Source organism: Staurois parvus, unplaced genomic scaffold (genome assembly GCF_062004578.1).
Source record: "Staurois parvus isolate SC_StPar_1 unplaced genomic scaffold, SC_StPar_1.0 ptg001644l, whole genome shotgun sequence".
Taxonomy (NCBI): Eukaryota; Metazoa; Chordata; class Amphibia; order Anura; family Ranidae; genus Staurois; species Staurois parvus.
In genome coordinates, this window is record NW_028319440.1 from 167,490 (window position 1) to 184,387 (window position 16,898).

General features: G+C 45.4%; 1 protein-coding gene across 8 annotated transcripts in view; it reads left to right on the forward strand.

Moving 5' to 3' along the window:
- Nucleotides 1-16,898, forward strand: part of NFAT5 (nuclear factor of activated T cells 5) — a 132,698-nt gene that overhangs the window by 72,217 nt on the left and 43,583 nt on the right. For all 8 annotated transcript variants that reach the window (XR_016308602.1, XM_089663267.1, XM_089663268.1 and 5 more), the window contains 3 exons: nucleotides 4,025-4,215; nucleotides 10,257-10,429; nucleotides 13,205-13,339. Coding sequence is in view for 7 of the 8 variants with exons in the window: in XM_089663267.1 (XP_089519393.1) it covers nucleotides 4,025-4,215; nucleotides 10,257-10,429; nucleotides 13,205-13,339 (499 nt within the window). In the remaining variant the exon portion in view is untranslated. The remainder of the gene's footprint in view (nucleotides 1-4,024; nucleotides 4,216-10,256; nucleotides 10,430-13,204; nucleotides 13,340-16,898) is intronic.

A 16,898-nucleotide genomic window follows, 5' to 3' on the forward strand; every position in this document is an offset into this window, starting at 1 on the left:
GAGTGGCTGTATGACAGGAACACTGGACAACATATTCGGGTTGGCCGGATTTTTATTCTGATGGCAATCAATGAGAACCTAGCCTAAAGTCTATGATTATCCTAATTAAAAACAGAAAAATCAGCACAAAGGGACATAACTTACAGTCAGTATGTTGTATCCCTTCTTGTTTTAGGAGAAATTTTCATCTCACACAGATCACCCACCACCGCTGTAATCTTCTCGTGTGGCAGAGGGTTAATACAGCTAAGGGGCTGTCAGGAGCGCTTAAGAGATATTACCTAGTACCGGACACCACCCCCCATTGACTTCTCCATCACATCCAACAACGCCACCATCAAACCCGCCCCGCAGGCCAGAGTACTTGGTGTCATTCTGGACTCCAACCTATCCTTCCAGTCCCAAGTCCAATCTTTAACAAACTCGTGCAGACTCCACCTCCGCAACATCGCCAAAATCCACACGTTCCTAACCCCAGAAACCACTAAACAGCTCATCCACTCCGTCATCATATCACGACTCGACTACTGCAACTCCCTCCTCACTGGCCTGCCTCACCGCTGGCTATCCCCGCTTCAGTCCATCCTGAATACGGCTGCCAGACTCATTCACCTTTCCAACCGCTCCGTTTCCGCCACCCTCTGCCAATCCCTCCACTGGCTTCCGATTGCGCAATGAATCAAATTCAAAATCTTAACACTGACGTACAAAGCCATCCACCATACTGCCCCGAACTACATCACCGACCTAATATCCAAGTACCACCCAGCACGCACACTCCGCTCCTCACAAGACCTCTTTCTCTCTAGTTCCCTGGTCTCCTCCTCCCATGCCTGCCTCCAGGACTTCTCCAGGGTGTCACCCATCCTCTGGAACTCCCTGCCCCAACCCATCAGATTATCACCTACTCTCCTTTAGGCGCACCCTGAAAACCCATCTCTTCAGGGAAGCCTACCCCACCCCCTGCTAACTTGACCGACCTCCTCCACTCTTCCTACCACTCCATCCCCCACAGCTATCTCCTCCTGTATCACTATCCCGTCCCTTCTAGATTGTAAGCTCGAAAGAGCAGGGCCCTCGATCCCCTCATGTTTTGCATTGTATTGGTATTGTTCTGTCACATGTTCTGTCCCCCTTTATAATGTACAGCGCTGAGCGAACTATTGGCGCTTTATAAATACTGTATAATAATAATAATAATAATAATAACAACTATGCCTGCCCTTTCCTGCCAGATCTGCCATTCATAGAATCCGTACTGAGTGACACAGGTTCTCCTGATGGAGGACGGGCAGATGATTGATAGCTCTTCCTCCTCCATTCATAAATCCTGTCTCATTTGTAGAAGCTGTAGAACTTGGGGGGTGGTGGAAGCAGGAAAGATAAAAATTTCTCTTAAAACACAATGAATCAGCACTAAGCACACAATATTACTAACTGTAAGTTATATCCCTTGTGCTGATTTTTCTGTTTTTAATTAGGATAATCATAGGCTTTAGGCTAGGTTCTCATTGATTGCCATCAGAATACACTGATCAGCGCTGCAGCCCATTAGCTGTATCTGCTGATCAAACAGGGATTTCCCAACATACCTATTCATGAAAGGTTGATCGATAGATCGATTTCTCATGAACGGGAATTACCATAGATGGATCAAAATTTAACTGAATTGGCCGAATTTCGTTCCATGAATGGCCATCTTAAACCAAACCCAAACTAAAAAAGTAATATATTGCAAATTAATAATCATTAGATGTGGTGGCTGCTTTTTTTTTCTTTTAAGCTTTTCCCCCGCTGTCTTCACCTGGTGATTTGGCCAGTAAAGCTGGCCATACACGTATAGATTTTCGTTCAAGAATATTCGTTTGATTTTCTAATCGTCAGTTTGGTCAAATCGATGTTTGTTTTTGACCGCAGTGACGGGAAAATTCGAAGGGGCAGGAAGGAAAACTTTTCTCTATCAGACGAATTTTCAGCCAGTATATGTGGTTATCATTCAGAAATTATATTCATTTTAAACTCGAATGTTAAAAGCAAAAGGCAATTTTCGAACGACATTCGTCCATTCACGGAATGGTCAAAGAATTTTCGTACGAATATTCCCATCCAAAAATCTACAGGTGTATGGCCAGCTTAACACCCCTCCTGTATAGAGCGCCCCCACTCTGTATGAAGGAGCACCTTTGGACAGCAGCATTGTCAGTCTGGGGGAAGGGAAAATGTTAGATGTAATAACAGATTTAGATACACTAACGAATTGAAGCTGAATTCCAGCTCACACAGTTACAGCTGGTTTGTTTTTTTTCCCATTCAGGATATTAGTATTATTATTATCATTATTATTATTATACAGGATTTAAATTATTATTATTATTGTACAGGATTTATATTATTATACAGGATTTATATTATTATTATACAGGATTTATATTATTATTATTATTATACAGGATTTAAATTATTATTATTATTATTGTACAGGATTTATATTATTATTATACAGGATTTATATTATTATTATTATTATACAGGATTTAAATTATTATTATTATTATTGTACAGGATTTATATTATTATTATACAGGATTTATATTATTATTATACAGGATTTATATTATTATTATTATACAGGATTTATATGGCGCCAACAGTTTGCTCAGCGCTTTACAATATAAAGGGAGACAATACAGCAACAATACAGTTCAATACAAGAGGGTTAGGAGGGCTCTGCTCCTTGGAGCTTACAACCTAAGAGGATAAAGGTTTTACATAAATAAAAGTTGATAATTTTAAGCACCTTTGTCTGTAGTAAATGGTTTGCCTCAGCAGAACACCTTGTTCTGTTGACAAACAACAGACTTACTGGCCGGGTCACAGGTAAAAATAAAGGAAAGAAAGCCTAAAAGGAAAACTAATGCAGCCATCACATCTAAGAATTAGCAAGCTGTAATATAATGAATAATATAATATAATTAATTTTGGAGAGGTTGTATCGGTACCTTTTTTTGGTGTTCCAGCTGCTTTGATATATAGCGCTCACTTTTTCTTCTTTCCATGTTATTTAATGAATGTTTGGTTTTGGTTTTATTACCTTTTTAACTAAGTCTCCCGGGAGAGTTTTAGGCAGTTGTCTAAGGGCTCATTCACACTAGGGACTGCATTTGAACTGCACAGGAGCGTGTGTGTTCTTGTGCAATTCACATGCAGTTCTCTGCAGTGCGATCTCAGCCTATTAATTTTGAATGGGCTGAAATCGCACCACATCAAAAGCAGTGCATGTACTACAGTTGGAAACACACTGCAATCAGATCACATGGTACTTTTAGTACCTCTGTGTTTGGGGTGCTGTTAAAGGGGAACCTCATTGAAGAGGGGAAGTTCCACATTAAGTCCTCCTCCCCTCCTCCTCTACCATATTTACCATATATGAGGGGGGGGGGGGGGGTAGGTACCTATTAATAGTTTCTTCCTTTTATTGTGGCAAAGAGTATTTATAGTAATACTTTTTTCTGAGTGTGGTAATTTCCTCGTTTTTAATTTCTTTTGGTTTCCTGATTCTCTCGAGAGGAGAGGGGAAGTTGTTCTGTAGTTCAGCAGGAGAGAACTGGGAAGGGATGACAACACTGCGTGGGATTTCAGTTCAGCGGGAGTACTGCGTCTTCAGAAAGTTAGGCGCACACTGGATTTGTAGCAGATCAGCAGGTTTTATTTTTCTGCATTTGCAACATTTTTTTAAAGAGATAAAATGTGAGGAAATGTGGGTGTGTTGCGGAGATGTACCTCACTTGAGTTTTAATTTTTACCAGAAATACTCTTTTAAAAGATGGATCGCGATGGGGGAGAAGTGGCTGAAGCTGTTAATGTGGAAAGCTCTCTATACCTGGGGGGGGGGGAGGTTGTTTTTGCCATGCTTGCAAGTTTAGTTAGTGTGGTTCCTTGTGCGCTCCTTGTAATGTGTGTGCCCTGTGCTCCTCACACTCATTAGCAAGGGATATTTATGTCAGCCTCTATTACTCTTTTCCAGCTGGAAGGTCATAATGAGCCTGTGGTGCTTCAAGTCTTCGTAGGCAATGATTCTGGTCGAGTGAAGCCGCATGGATTCTACCAGGCCTGCAGAGTTACCGGGAGGAACACGACTCCCTGCAAGGAGGTGGACATAGAGGGCACCACAGTCATAGAGGTCATGCTGGAGCCCAGCAACATGATGACTCTAGCGTAAGTAACTGAACTACCAGCATCCACCTGCCCCGGGGAGAAAAGGAAGCTGTGCCCTCATGTGACAGCTTTATGTGACATGTGCCATGTGTGCTGGCTGCATGGATTGGCTCTTATCACACACTTTTATCTGAAATGCAGAAATACCAGATTCTATCACCAATGAACTGTAGAAGGAATGCAGACCTTCCTGAAACACCTGGAATGAAAAACCTTAAACTCACCCCGAGACTCTTCCCCTGCCTTCTTCTGTGGCCCTATATGTCATGGCATCTGCAAAATCTGCGATTTCATTTATGTCATCTATTCAGTATCTTTGTTGAGCAAATACAGAATTTATCAAGAAGTGGAAGTCTAGTTTAACCACCTTGAAGACCACAATACGTATATTTACATTGTAGGTGTAAAGTGGTATACCAGAATGGTGCCGGCTACAGGCATCCTGGTATTGTGTTTTAGGGCTGGCGGCTAATTAGGTGAAAGGTGGGATGACACCGCCTTCCGGTGCCTCTCTGGGCTCTATTGTCCCACCGGCGAGCCTAGAATGAAGTTGGCTTACCATAGAGCTAATCGAAGATTGGAACATCTCCAATCAACACTTCTGACATCATTGCTTACTACGTGTGAAATCTGTGAATGATCACAGAGATCACATGGTACAGGGCTATTCACAACAGCCTTGTACCATGTGAGGGACTGGAGACAAAAAGCTTAACCATTTCCCGTCCGGACCATGTACATAAACGACCAGACGGGAGCAGTGCAGGAGTGGGTGGCTATTTATAAACGGTCCCCGCATTCACTGCCCGTGTGCGCTCCCTGGGAGTGCGTGGCACCGCGATCTGGTGCCTGCTGTGTCCTCTGGACACAGTGGAACACCGATCGATGTACGGGACCTCTGTGTGAGGTCCTGATCATGTGATCACTGATTGGCCAATCAGTGATCACATGAATAGTAGTAAGCAAGATGTCACTTCTAACATCATTGCTTACTACTAGTGAAATTTGTGAATGATCACTCAGACAGGGGCGGACTGACAACTCATGGGGCCCCCGGGCAATAGGGGATCATGGGGCCCCTGTGTCCTTGCCCAAACTCAAAAAAGCCTATGAAAAAGGTACCAGGGGCATCTCATGGGGCCCCCTACTGACCCCCGGCACTCGGGCAGTGCCCGAGTTTCCAAATGGTCAGTCCGCCCCTGCACTCAGATCACATGGTACAAGGCTATTCACAACATGTGACAAGCTGTGACCAATGACAGCTCACACAGTATTTCTCAATGACTGCAAGAATGCAGCCAGAGAGGAGAAATGATTGCTTTTACAGCCTTCATGAGTGTAAAAGCAATCAGTGTAAAAAAAAAAAAAAATTAAAAAAAAAATCTTCATCACCCCCATTAACATACTGTCTCTGCTAGGGTGACAGTATGTTAAAAAAAAAACAAAGCATAAATAATAATATAAAAATGTAAAAAACTTTTAAAAATTATAATTTTTGGTTATAAACTAACTTGGTTTATTATTTTTTACTAAAAAGATAACTGAATATATGTTGGCCAAGATTTATGTAGAAAGATTATTTGCAAATTTTGAAGAAAAACACTTTTTTTTTAATTGTTTGACTTTTTCATTTATATAGCAAAAAAAAAAAAAAAAAATCCCAGCGGTGAATAAATACCACCAAAATAAAAATGTATCTGTCTAAAAAATTGCTAAAAAATTCATATGGGTACAGTGTTGAATGAGCGCGCAATTGTCATTCAAAGTGTGATAGCGCTGAAAGCTGAAAATTGGTCTGCACAGGAAGGGGGTGAAAGTGTCCGGATGTGAAGTGGCTATGGTATTTGAAACTGAAAGTGATGAGTATTTAGTCACTTCTGGTTTTGGCTGGTTGTTGTTTACCATCCATTACAGGCCAAAGGAAATCTTCAGATCAAACTGATCTGTGTTTGATCTGAAGCTTTCCCTATTGCTATCACAAGGGATGTTTACATTCATTGTGATAACAATAACAGTGCTTTAAAATATAAATATATAAAATAGATAAAGAGGAAAAAATTTAAAGCGCCCCTGCGCACTCCCCCTGCCCCTCATGCACAAAGGTGAACGCTTACGTACAGTGAAGGAAATGCGTATTTGATCCCCTGCTGATTTTGAATGTTTGCCCACTCGCAAAGAAATGATCGGTCCAAATATCGAATGTTCGGTGTATTGTAACACTGAGAGACATGATAGGAACAAAAAATTCAAAAGAAATGCATGTCTAACAAATGATGCACTGATTTGCATGTTCATGAGGGAAATAAGTATTTGATCCCCTATCATTCTGCAGGATTTCTGGCTACCAGGCGTCTTTCATACAGGTAACAACCTGAGATTAGAAGCAGTCTCTTAAAGGGAGTGCTGCTAATCTCATTTTGTTACCTGTATAAAAGACACCTGTCCACAGGAGCAATCAATCAGATTCCAAACTCTCCACCATGGCAAAGACCAAAGAGCTGTCCAAGGATGTCAGGGACAAGATTATAGACCTACACAAGGCTGGACTGGGCTACCAAACTATGGCCAAGCAGCTTGGTGAGAAGGTGACAACAGTTGATGCAATCATTCGCAAATAGAAGAAACACAAAACAACTGTCAGTCTCCCTAGGTCTGGTGCACCATGCAAGATCTCACCTCGTGGAGTGTCAATGATCATGAGAACAGTGAGGAATCATCCCACAACTACACGTGAGGATCTTGTCAATGATCTCCAGGCAGATGGGACCACAGTCACCAAGAAAACAAGTGGTAACACACTACGCCGACAAGGACTGAAATCCTGCAGTGCCCGCAAGGTCCCTCTACTCAACAAAGCACATGTCCAGGCCTGTCTGAAGTCTGCCACTGAACATCTGAATGATGCAGAGGAGGACTGGTTAAGAAGTTTTGTGGTCAGATGAGACCAAAATCCAGCTCTTTGGCATCAACTCAACTCGCCGTGTTTAGAGGAGAAGGAATGCTGCCTATGACCCCAAGAATACCATCCCAACTGTCAAACATGGTGGTGGAAACATTCTGCTTTAGGAGTTTTTTTCTGCTAAGGGGACAGGACAACTGAACCGCATCAAAGGGACGATGGACGGGGCAATGTACCATCAAATCTTGGGTGAGGACCTTCTTCCCTCAGCCAGGGCATTGAAAATGGGTGGTGGATGGGTGTTCCAGCATAACAATGACCCAAAACACACGGCCAAGGCAACAAAGGAGTGGCTGAAGAAGAAGCACATGAAGGTCCTGGAGTGGCCTAGCCAGTCTCCAGACCTTAATCCGAGTGAAAATCTGTGGCGTGAGCTGAAAGTTCGAGTTGCCAAATGTCAGCCACCAAACCTTAATGACTTGGAGAGGATCTGCCAAGAGGAGTGGGCCAAAATCCCTCCTGAGATGTGTGCAAACCTGGTGGCCAACTACAGGAAACGTCTGACCTCTTGCCACCAAGTACTAAGTCATGTTTTGTGAACGGGATCAAATACCGTATTTGCCGGCGTATAAGACGACTGGGCGTATAAGACGACCCCCTACTTTTCCTGTTAAAATATAGGGTTTGAGCTATACTCGCCGTATAAGACTACCCCTCTTTCAACGCACACCAAATAAAAAAACATCAGATTTGATTTCAATATGGTATGGTATTTCAGTATGGTATTCCAATGATGGGGTGCTATTCCTCCCACTGACACCAATGATGGGGCACTATTCCTCCCACTGATACCAATGATGGGGCACTATTCCTCCCACTGACACCAATGATGGGGCACTATTCCTCCCACTGATACCAATGATGGGGCACTATTCCTCCCACTGACACCAATGATGGGGCACTATTCCTCCCACTGATACCAATGATGGGGCACTATTCCTCCCACTGATACCAATGATGGGGCACTATTCCTCCCACTGACACTAATGATGGGGCACTATTCCTCCCACTGATACCAATGATGGGGCACTATTCCTCCCACTGATACCAATGATGAGGCACTACTCCTCCCACTGACACTAATGGTGCCCCATCAGTAGTGTCAGTGTGTGAGGAATAGTGTCCCATCATTAGTGCCAGTGGGAGGAATAGTGCCCCATCATTGGTATTAGTGGATGAAATAGTGCCCCATCATTAGTGTCAGTGGGAGGAATAGTGCCTCATCATTTGTATCAGTGGGAGGAATCATGCCCCATCATTGGTGTCAGTGGGAGGAATCATGCCCCATCATTGGTGTCAGTGGGAGGAATAGCGCCCCATCATTGGTATCAGTGGGAGGAATAGTGCCCCATCATTAGTCAGTGGGAGGAATAGTGCCCCATCATTAGTCAGTGGGAGGAATAGTGCCCCATCATTAGTCAGTGGGAGGAATAGTGCCCCATCATTAGTCAGTGGGAGGAATAGTGCCCCATGGTTGGTGTCAGCGGGGAGGAGGAATAGTGCCCCATGGTTGGTGTCAGTGGGGGAGGAATAGTGCCCCATCATTGGTGTCAGTGGGGAGAATAGTGCCCCATCATTGGTATCAGTGGGGAGAAAAGTGCCCCATCATTGGTGTCAGTGGGGGAGGAATAGTGCCCCATCATTGGTGTCAGTGGGGGAGGAATAGTGCCCCATCATTGGTGTCAGTGGGGGAGGAATAGTGCCCCATCATTGGTGTCAGTGGGGGAGGAATAGTGCCCCATCATTGGTGTCAGTGGGGGAGGAATAGTGCCCCATCATTGGTGTCAGTGGGGGAGGAATAGTGCCCCATCATTGGTGTCAGTGGGGGAGGAATAGTGCCCCATCATTGGTGTCAGTGGGGGAGGAATAGTGCCCCATCATTGGTGTCAGTGGGGAGAATAGTGCCCTATCATTGGTGTCAGTGGAGAGGAGGAATAGTGCCCCATCATTGGTGTCAGTGTGGAGAAGGAATAGTGCCCCATCGTTAGTGTCAGTGGGGGAGAGGAGCGGCTGCTCCTTCTTTCAGTTCGGCAGCTTGATTTTCGCGGGGCCTTTCGGCTCCGCCTCCTCGCCGGTGATTGGTCGCCTGTGTGCGCTGGCGCCCAATCACCGGTGAGGAGGCGGAGCCGAGCGGCAGCGTGACCATCGAGCAGCCGAACTGAAAGAAGGAGCAGCCACGCTTCCTGGACCGGATCATCGTGGGACCGGGACCGGAGCCAGGTAAGGTACAGCAGCCCCTCTGCCCACCCCTGTACTTAGTGTCCGTTGGAGGACACCGCCCCTGGAAAAAGTGCCGCCCTGACACACCGGCTCGCCGTATACCAGCGTATAAGACGACCCCCGACTTTTCAGAAGATTTTCAGGGGCTGAAAAGTCGTCTTATACGCCGGCAAATACGGTACTTATCTGTTAATACATCATTTGTTAGACAAGCACTTCTTTTGAATTTTGTTTTTGCTATTCTGTCGCTCAGTGTTACAATATACCTACCATTCGATTTGAGACTGATCATTTCTTTGTGAGTAGGAAAACATTCAAAATCAGCAGGGGATCAAATACTTATTTCCTTCACTGCAAGTTGCACTTGGTTATCTAAATTGTCAATAGACTCAGAAATTGCATGTGTGCCACCATAAGAAGTATCTTCCTATGGTGGCACACTGAGAAGAGGAAAATCTTAGAGTGCCGGCAGGGGACCCCATAAAACTTAAGATACAATTTCAATAAGGAAAGGGGAAAACCTGCTGAGCAATGGCAGAGATTCCGTCTCACTTGCTTCACAAATGTTTCAGTGCATCTGTTGATTTTCATCAAAGTCTCCCTCTCTTTTCTTACTGCCTTCAGGTCCTCCTCATAGTTTTGCAGCAAGTGCAGGGTAATTTCCTACCACAATGTGAATGTGGTGTTCGCAAACTGACTGAAGTTTCTACCAGTATATGTTTGTAAAACTGCTTGCATACTGTATGTGTCCCAAAATGTCTTTACGTAACAGCAGAGTGTCAGTCGTACCATAGGCAAATTTCCAAAGGTTCCGTTAACCTCATGATTTCATGTGACTCTCTACTTTGGCCTTGTTTCATAGCGTGGACTGCGTTGGGATTCTGAAGCTGCGTAACGCAGATGTTGAAGCTCGGATAGGGGTCGCTGGTTCCAAGAAGAAAAGCACACGGGCCAGACTTGTCTTCAGAGTCAACATCCCTCGGAAAGATGGCTCAATTCTGACACTGCAAACCCCTTCATCACCAATTCTCTGTAGTGAGTAAAGTGCTGCTTTCTCTTTCTTTCACATGTACTAATGCTTGATGACATATTTCATATACATTTTGGCACATTCAGTGGGAGACTGTGTTGAAATACTCAAATTTCTACAGTTTTTTTTGTTATCGAAGCATTGCTGCAATGCACCTGTCTACTGTAATAATTTATATAGCGCCAACAGTTTGCACAGCGCTTTACATTATAAAGGGAGACAGTAGCGTTACAGTGCAATTCAATACAAGAGGGTTAAGAGGGCCCTGATCCTGAGAGCTTTACAGTCTGATACCACTTACAGTGTTCAGGTATCTGGTGGTCAGAGAACCCTTGAATGCAAAAGAAAAACAAAAAGAGGGTGCACCGGCCTAGTGCATTATCGTTTAAAATATTTATTGAAAGAATAAAAAAGTAGGTATCATACTCACAATGGACATATAAAACACAGGCACATCACAATGAACAAAGGTGTTCAATCAGGGGCGGACTGACCATTTGGAAACTCGGGCACTGCCCGAGGGCCCGGGGTCAGTAGGGGGCCCCATGAGATGCCCCTGGTACCTTTTTCATAGGTTTTTTTTGGGTTTGGGCACGGACACAGGGGCCCCATGATCCCCTATTTCCCGGGGGCCCCATGAGTTGTCAGTCCGCCCCTGTGTTCAATCCATATAGCATCTGAGTCTACAACGATGGAACCCTGGAAGACCAACTGTCTGACGCGTTTCGAGGACTCAGCCTCTTCCTCAGAGGCCCTGAGGATGAGACTGAGTCCTCGAAACGTGTCAGCCAGTTGGTCATCCAAGGTTCCATCGTTGTAGACTCAGATGCTAAATGGATTGAACACAGGGGCGGACTGACAACTCATGGGGCCCCCGGGAAATAGGGGATCATGGGGCCCCTGTGTCCTTGCCCAAACTCAAGCCAATGAAAAAGGTACCAGGGGCATCTCATGGGGCCCCCTACTGACCCCGGGCCCTCGGGCAGTGCCCGAGTTTCCAAATGGTCAGTCCGCCCCTGATTGAACACCTTTGTTCATTGTGATGTGCCTGTGTTTTATATGTCCATTGTGAGTATGATACCTACTTTTTTATTCTTTCAATAAATATTTTAAACGATAATGCACTAGGCCGGTGCACCCTCTTTTTGTTTTTCTTTTGCATTCAGTGACTTTGGACAACCCCTGTCCGTTGAGGGCAGCAAGCAGTGCATATTCCAGAACATTTACATTGTCATCCTAGCCTCTGAGGAGTCCATCCCCAGCGCAGGAGTAAAGTATTTGCTGTGTTTGATCAGTCGGAGAACCCTTGTTTGGTATGCAGAGGAGAAATTCGCATACATGCCAACCACTGGGCCCTTGCTGTCCCTACCCTAAATAAACCTCATGTTAAAATAGTCAGTCCTTGGATGTTTCTCCCTGCTGCATTCAGTACAAGCAATCACAATGCACTTCTTAAAGCTGAACTCCAGCCTGATTCTAAAAGACACAAATTTATGCTTCCACGTTCATCTGGTCTTCCTTCTCCGGGTTCGTGAGCGCTTGACACTTTAAATGGCCGAGTGGCAATGACATCACTCCCACATATGCGCACTGGAGTCACTATCGTAGCACAGAGCTTTGGACTGAAAGCACTTTCAGTGTGCTCACAATTCAGAGCACTGTGTGTATGCGCTGGTTATGTCACTGGCTGCAAAACATGCGCATATCTCCTAAACAAGGGTTCTCCAAACTTTCTAAACAAAGGGCCAGTTTAATGTGCTTCAGACTTTTAGGGGGCTGGACCATTGCCAATGGGAGTTAACAATGTCCCATGTTTGGTATTAGGGGAAATATTAGTGCCCCATCATTGGTGTCAGTGGAAGGAATAATGTCCCACATCGTTGGTGTCAGTAGGAGGAATAGTGCCCCATCATTGGTGTCAGTGGGAGGAATAGTGCTCCATCATTGGTGTCAGTGGGAGGAATAGTGCCTCATCATTGGTGTCAGTGGGAGGAATAGTGCCCCATCATTGGTATCAGTGGAAGGAATAGTGCCCCATCATTGGTATCAGTGGAAGGAATAGTGCCCCATCATTGGTATCAGTGGAAGGAATAGTGCCCCATCATTGGTATCAGTGGAAGGAATAATGCCCCATATCGTTGGTGTCAGTAGGAGGAATAGTGCCCCATCATTGTTATCAGTGGAATAGTGCCCCATCATTGGTATCAGTGGGAGGAATAGTGCCCCCATCATTGGTATCGATGGGAGGAATAGTGCCCCCGTCATTGGTATCAGTGGGAGGAATAGTGCCCCATCATTGGTATCAGTAGGAGGAATAGTGCCCCATCATTGGTATCAGTGGTAGGAATAATGCCCTATCATTGGTGTCAGTGGGAGGAATAGTGCCCCACCATTGGTATCAGTGGGAGGAATAGTGCCCCATCATTGGTGTCAGTGGAAGGAATAGTGTCCCATCATTGGTGTCAGTAGGAGGAATAGTGCCCCATCATTGGTATCAGTGGAAGGAATAGTGCCCCATCATTGGTATCAGTAGAATAGTGCCCCATCATTGGTGTCAGTGGAAGGAATAGTGCCCCTTTGTTGATGTCAGTGGGAAGAATACTGCCCCAAGGGCCAGATAAAGGTATGTAAATAGACGCAGTTTAGAAGATATTTATGGTACCTACAGGTAAGTGATATTTTAAGCTTACCTGTAGGTAAAAGTGATGAAGCAGAGTTAACTACCGCTTTAAGTGGACCTCCATTGTGTGCCCTGCTAACATTCATTCTCTGTGGTGTAGCTCAGCCTGCCGGAGTGCCGGAGATCCTGAAGAAGAGCCTTCACAGCTGCTCGGTCAAAGGGGAGGAAGAGGTGTTTCTGATTGGAAAGAACTTCCTGAAAGGAGCCAAGGTTGTTTTCCAGGAAAACATTGCCGGTTCGTATCATTTGCCATTACTTGATCAACATTGGAACATAATTTGTCAGGCCACAATTTGTTATTTTGATCTGTGATTTAATTTTACACTTGAAGTGAACATGAGATATGAACAAAGCAAATCACTCTATAAGGTGTGCGTGTCAATCCAGAGCACTAAGTGACATTTCTGTCAGCTGCCTCCTTCCTCTCCTGACACCAAGAGAAAAAGTGACAGGGGATGGCACAGCCTTTGATTGACAGCCTATTTTCTGTTCCTATGTGCTGTGTGAAAGGGGGGGGGGGGAGTGTCTTCCCTCCAATCAGCTCTCAGAGCCTGAGCTGTGCATGTTTCCCTATGAGACTGTGTAGAAGGGGGAGCCATCCTTCTCCTCCACTCCCAGATTACACTCAGCTCCCTAGTCTATGCTATTCAGTGTGTGATATCAAATCCCCACTCCTTGCCTTCTGGAGCTCAGAAATGCTTTGTAAAATGTGTGCTTTTGGAGAAAGTAGATAACAGATTGCTGCAGATAAACAGGTACAACTTACGTAGGAGGATTTGTTTAATCTCTGTGTATCACCTGAGGGCAGTCACTTCACTGCGTATATGTAAGTGTTTATAGCCACTTTAACCCCTTAACGCTTGCGCCACCGGCCTTTTAGGGGGTTTGTGATGGCATTTCTGTGACTTCCGTGATTGGCGATCCCCCTTTTCTCGGGTCCCCTGCCAGCACTCATGGCTCCTCCTCTTCTCGGTGTGCTACCATAGGGAGCCTCTTCCTATCGGGGCACACCTGTGTGCTCGATCCCGAGCCCTGCTGCCTGTGTCCATTGACAAAGACGGTGAGGCTTGGCCCCACCCACCTTTACCTCATCACAGAATTTGACTGACGGCAGCAATGGAAACCAATGGCTCCTGCTGCTCAGAGCAAAGCCTGTGAGAGTGGGGAGAAGAGGATAGAGCCGCTGCTCTCATGCACAGCTGTGGGTGTAGATCGGGCTCAGGTAAGTATAGGGAGGGTGAGGGGGCAATACTTTAACTTAAACATTTTTGTACCTTAAAGTGTTACTAAACCCCCAACAGTACAATCAGTCTGTAGATGCAGTAAAGCATGCTTGTTATACTCACTGTGGAACCTAAGGGGTTAATCCTCTGCATTGTGTTAAAAGGATGTTTGTCCTGTCTTCTCTGATCCTCCCCTTCTTCTAATGTACCCAATCCATCTATTGATAGAACAGAGCCTTGGGGGGCATGCTGCACATGCTTAGTTTGGTGTGTATTGCTAGAGTTTTTTTTTTCCTTGTGAGAGTGCATGTGATCAGTACAGGGCCAATCAGCACTGTCTAGACAGAGGGTCAGGGGTTATGCATCCTCATAGGATAATCAGGGGAGAATGAAAACTCCTCCTACAAGCTTTAACCAGTGCTCTGCTGGACACTGATAGAAGTCAGAAAACTGCTATATACTGCTGATGAGAAGAGGTATTTAGCAGTTTATATTTACTAAAATAGTTGCATTTCCATGTTTTATGTACTATGAGAGACCAGACAGGGAATGCAGGGTACTGGGTTTAGTAACACTTTAATGCAAGGAATGCATTAGGGTAAAAAAAAATGTTTAGGCTTTACAACCACTTTAAAACAGGCTCGTAGTGTAACTGGTTTCCATTCAAACTAACCCTGCTATGTGTGCTTGTAGAAGTGTGGTAGGGATGTGTGACACCGCTAAGGCAGTCCATTCATCAGTTTTTTGTTTTTTTTTGGTTTTTCATTCAACCAGCAGGTTGAATTAAAAAAAAAACCCAATTCCCCAATCCACACATTTGATGAGATGGGGGAATCCTCTCCTCTGTGTCTTTGCATTCTGACAGCGGGAAGACTTCCCCACCATCACAATACACTGATCAGCGCTGTAGGCTATATCAAGCATATTGAGTGGGGAGAATCCAACAAGGTGTTGGTACAGAAGATGATTGGTAGATTGACTTCTGTTCAACCACAGTGCCTGTACATGGATCAAAATTTGTTTGGTCCTTGTTGAGCTGATTGAATTGCGATCAATGTGTGGCCAGCTTAAGTAAGCTCATACATATTGCCAAAAGTATTGGGACACCCCTCCAAATCAATGGATTCAGGTGTTCCAATCCCCTCCAAATCAATGGATTCAGGTGTTCCAATCCCCTCCAAATCAATGGATTCAGGTGTTCCAATCCCCTCCATGGCCACAGGTGTATACAATCAAGCCTCTAGGCATGCAGACTGCTTCTACAAACATTGGTGAAAGAATGGGTCGCTCTCAGGAGCTCAGTGACTCCAAGCGCGGTCCCGTGATAGGTGGTCACCTGTGTAATAAGTCCATCCGTGACATTTCCTGGCTACTAAATATTCCACGCTCAACTGTTAGTGGGATTATAACAAAGTGGAAGCAACTGGGAACAACCAAGTGGTAGGCCACGTCACATGACAAAGCAGGGTCAGCGCATGCTGAAGCGCACAGTGCGCAGAAGTCGCCAACTGTCTGCAGAGTCAATAGCTAAAGACCTCCAAACTTGGTGTGACCTTCAGATGAGCCCAACAACAGTGCGTAGAGAGCTTCATGGAATCGGTTTCCATGGCCGAGCAGCTGCATCCAAGCCTTACATCACCAAGTGCAATGCAAAGCGTCGGATGCCGTGGTGTAAAGCAGTGGAGACATGTTCTCTGGAGTGACCAATCATGCTTCTCTGGCAATTTGATGAATGTGTCTGGGTTTGACGGTTGCCAGGAGAACGGTACTTGCCTGACTGCATTGTGCCAAGTGTAAGGTTTGGTGGAGGGGGGATTATGGTGTTGAGGTTGTTTTTCAAGGGTTGGGCTTTGCCCCCTAGTTCCAGTGAAGGGACCTCTTCAGGCGTCAGCATACCAAGACAATTTCATGCTCCCAACTTTGTGGGAAGAGTTTGGGGATGGCCCCTTCCTGTTCCAACATGACTGCGCACCAGTGCACAAAGCAAGGTCCATAGAGACATGGAGGAGCCAGTTTGGGGTGGAGGAACTTGACTGGCCTGCACAGAGTCCTGACCTCAACCCCATAGAACACCTTTGGGATGAATTAGAGCGGAGACTGCGAGCCAGGCCTCCTCCCCCGACATCAGTGCCTGACCTGACAAATGTGCTTCTGGAAGAATGGTCCAACCTTCCCATAGACACCCTCCTAAACCTTGTGGACGGCCTTCCCAGAAGAGTTGAAGCTGTTATAGCTGCAAAGGGCGGGGCCAACTCAATATTGAACCCTACGGACTAAGACTGGGGGGCCATTAAAGGTCATGTGTGTGGAAAGGGCGGGGCCAACTCAATATTGAACCCTACGGACTAAGACTGGGGGGCCATTAAAGGTCATGTACGTGGAAAGGGCGGGGCCAACCCAATATTGAACCCTACGGACTAAGACTGGGGGGCCATTAAAGGTCATGTACGTGGAAAGGGCGGGGCCAACTCAATATTGAACCCTACGGACTAAGACTGGGATGCCATTAAAGTCCATGTGCGTGGAAAGGCTGGCGGCCCAATACTCTTGGCAGTATAATGTGTATGTTGG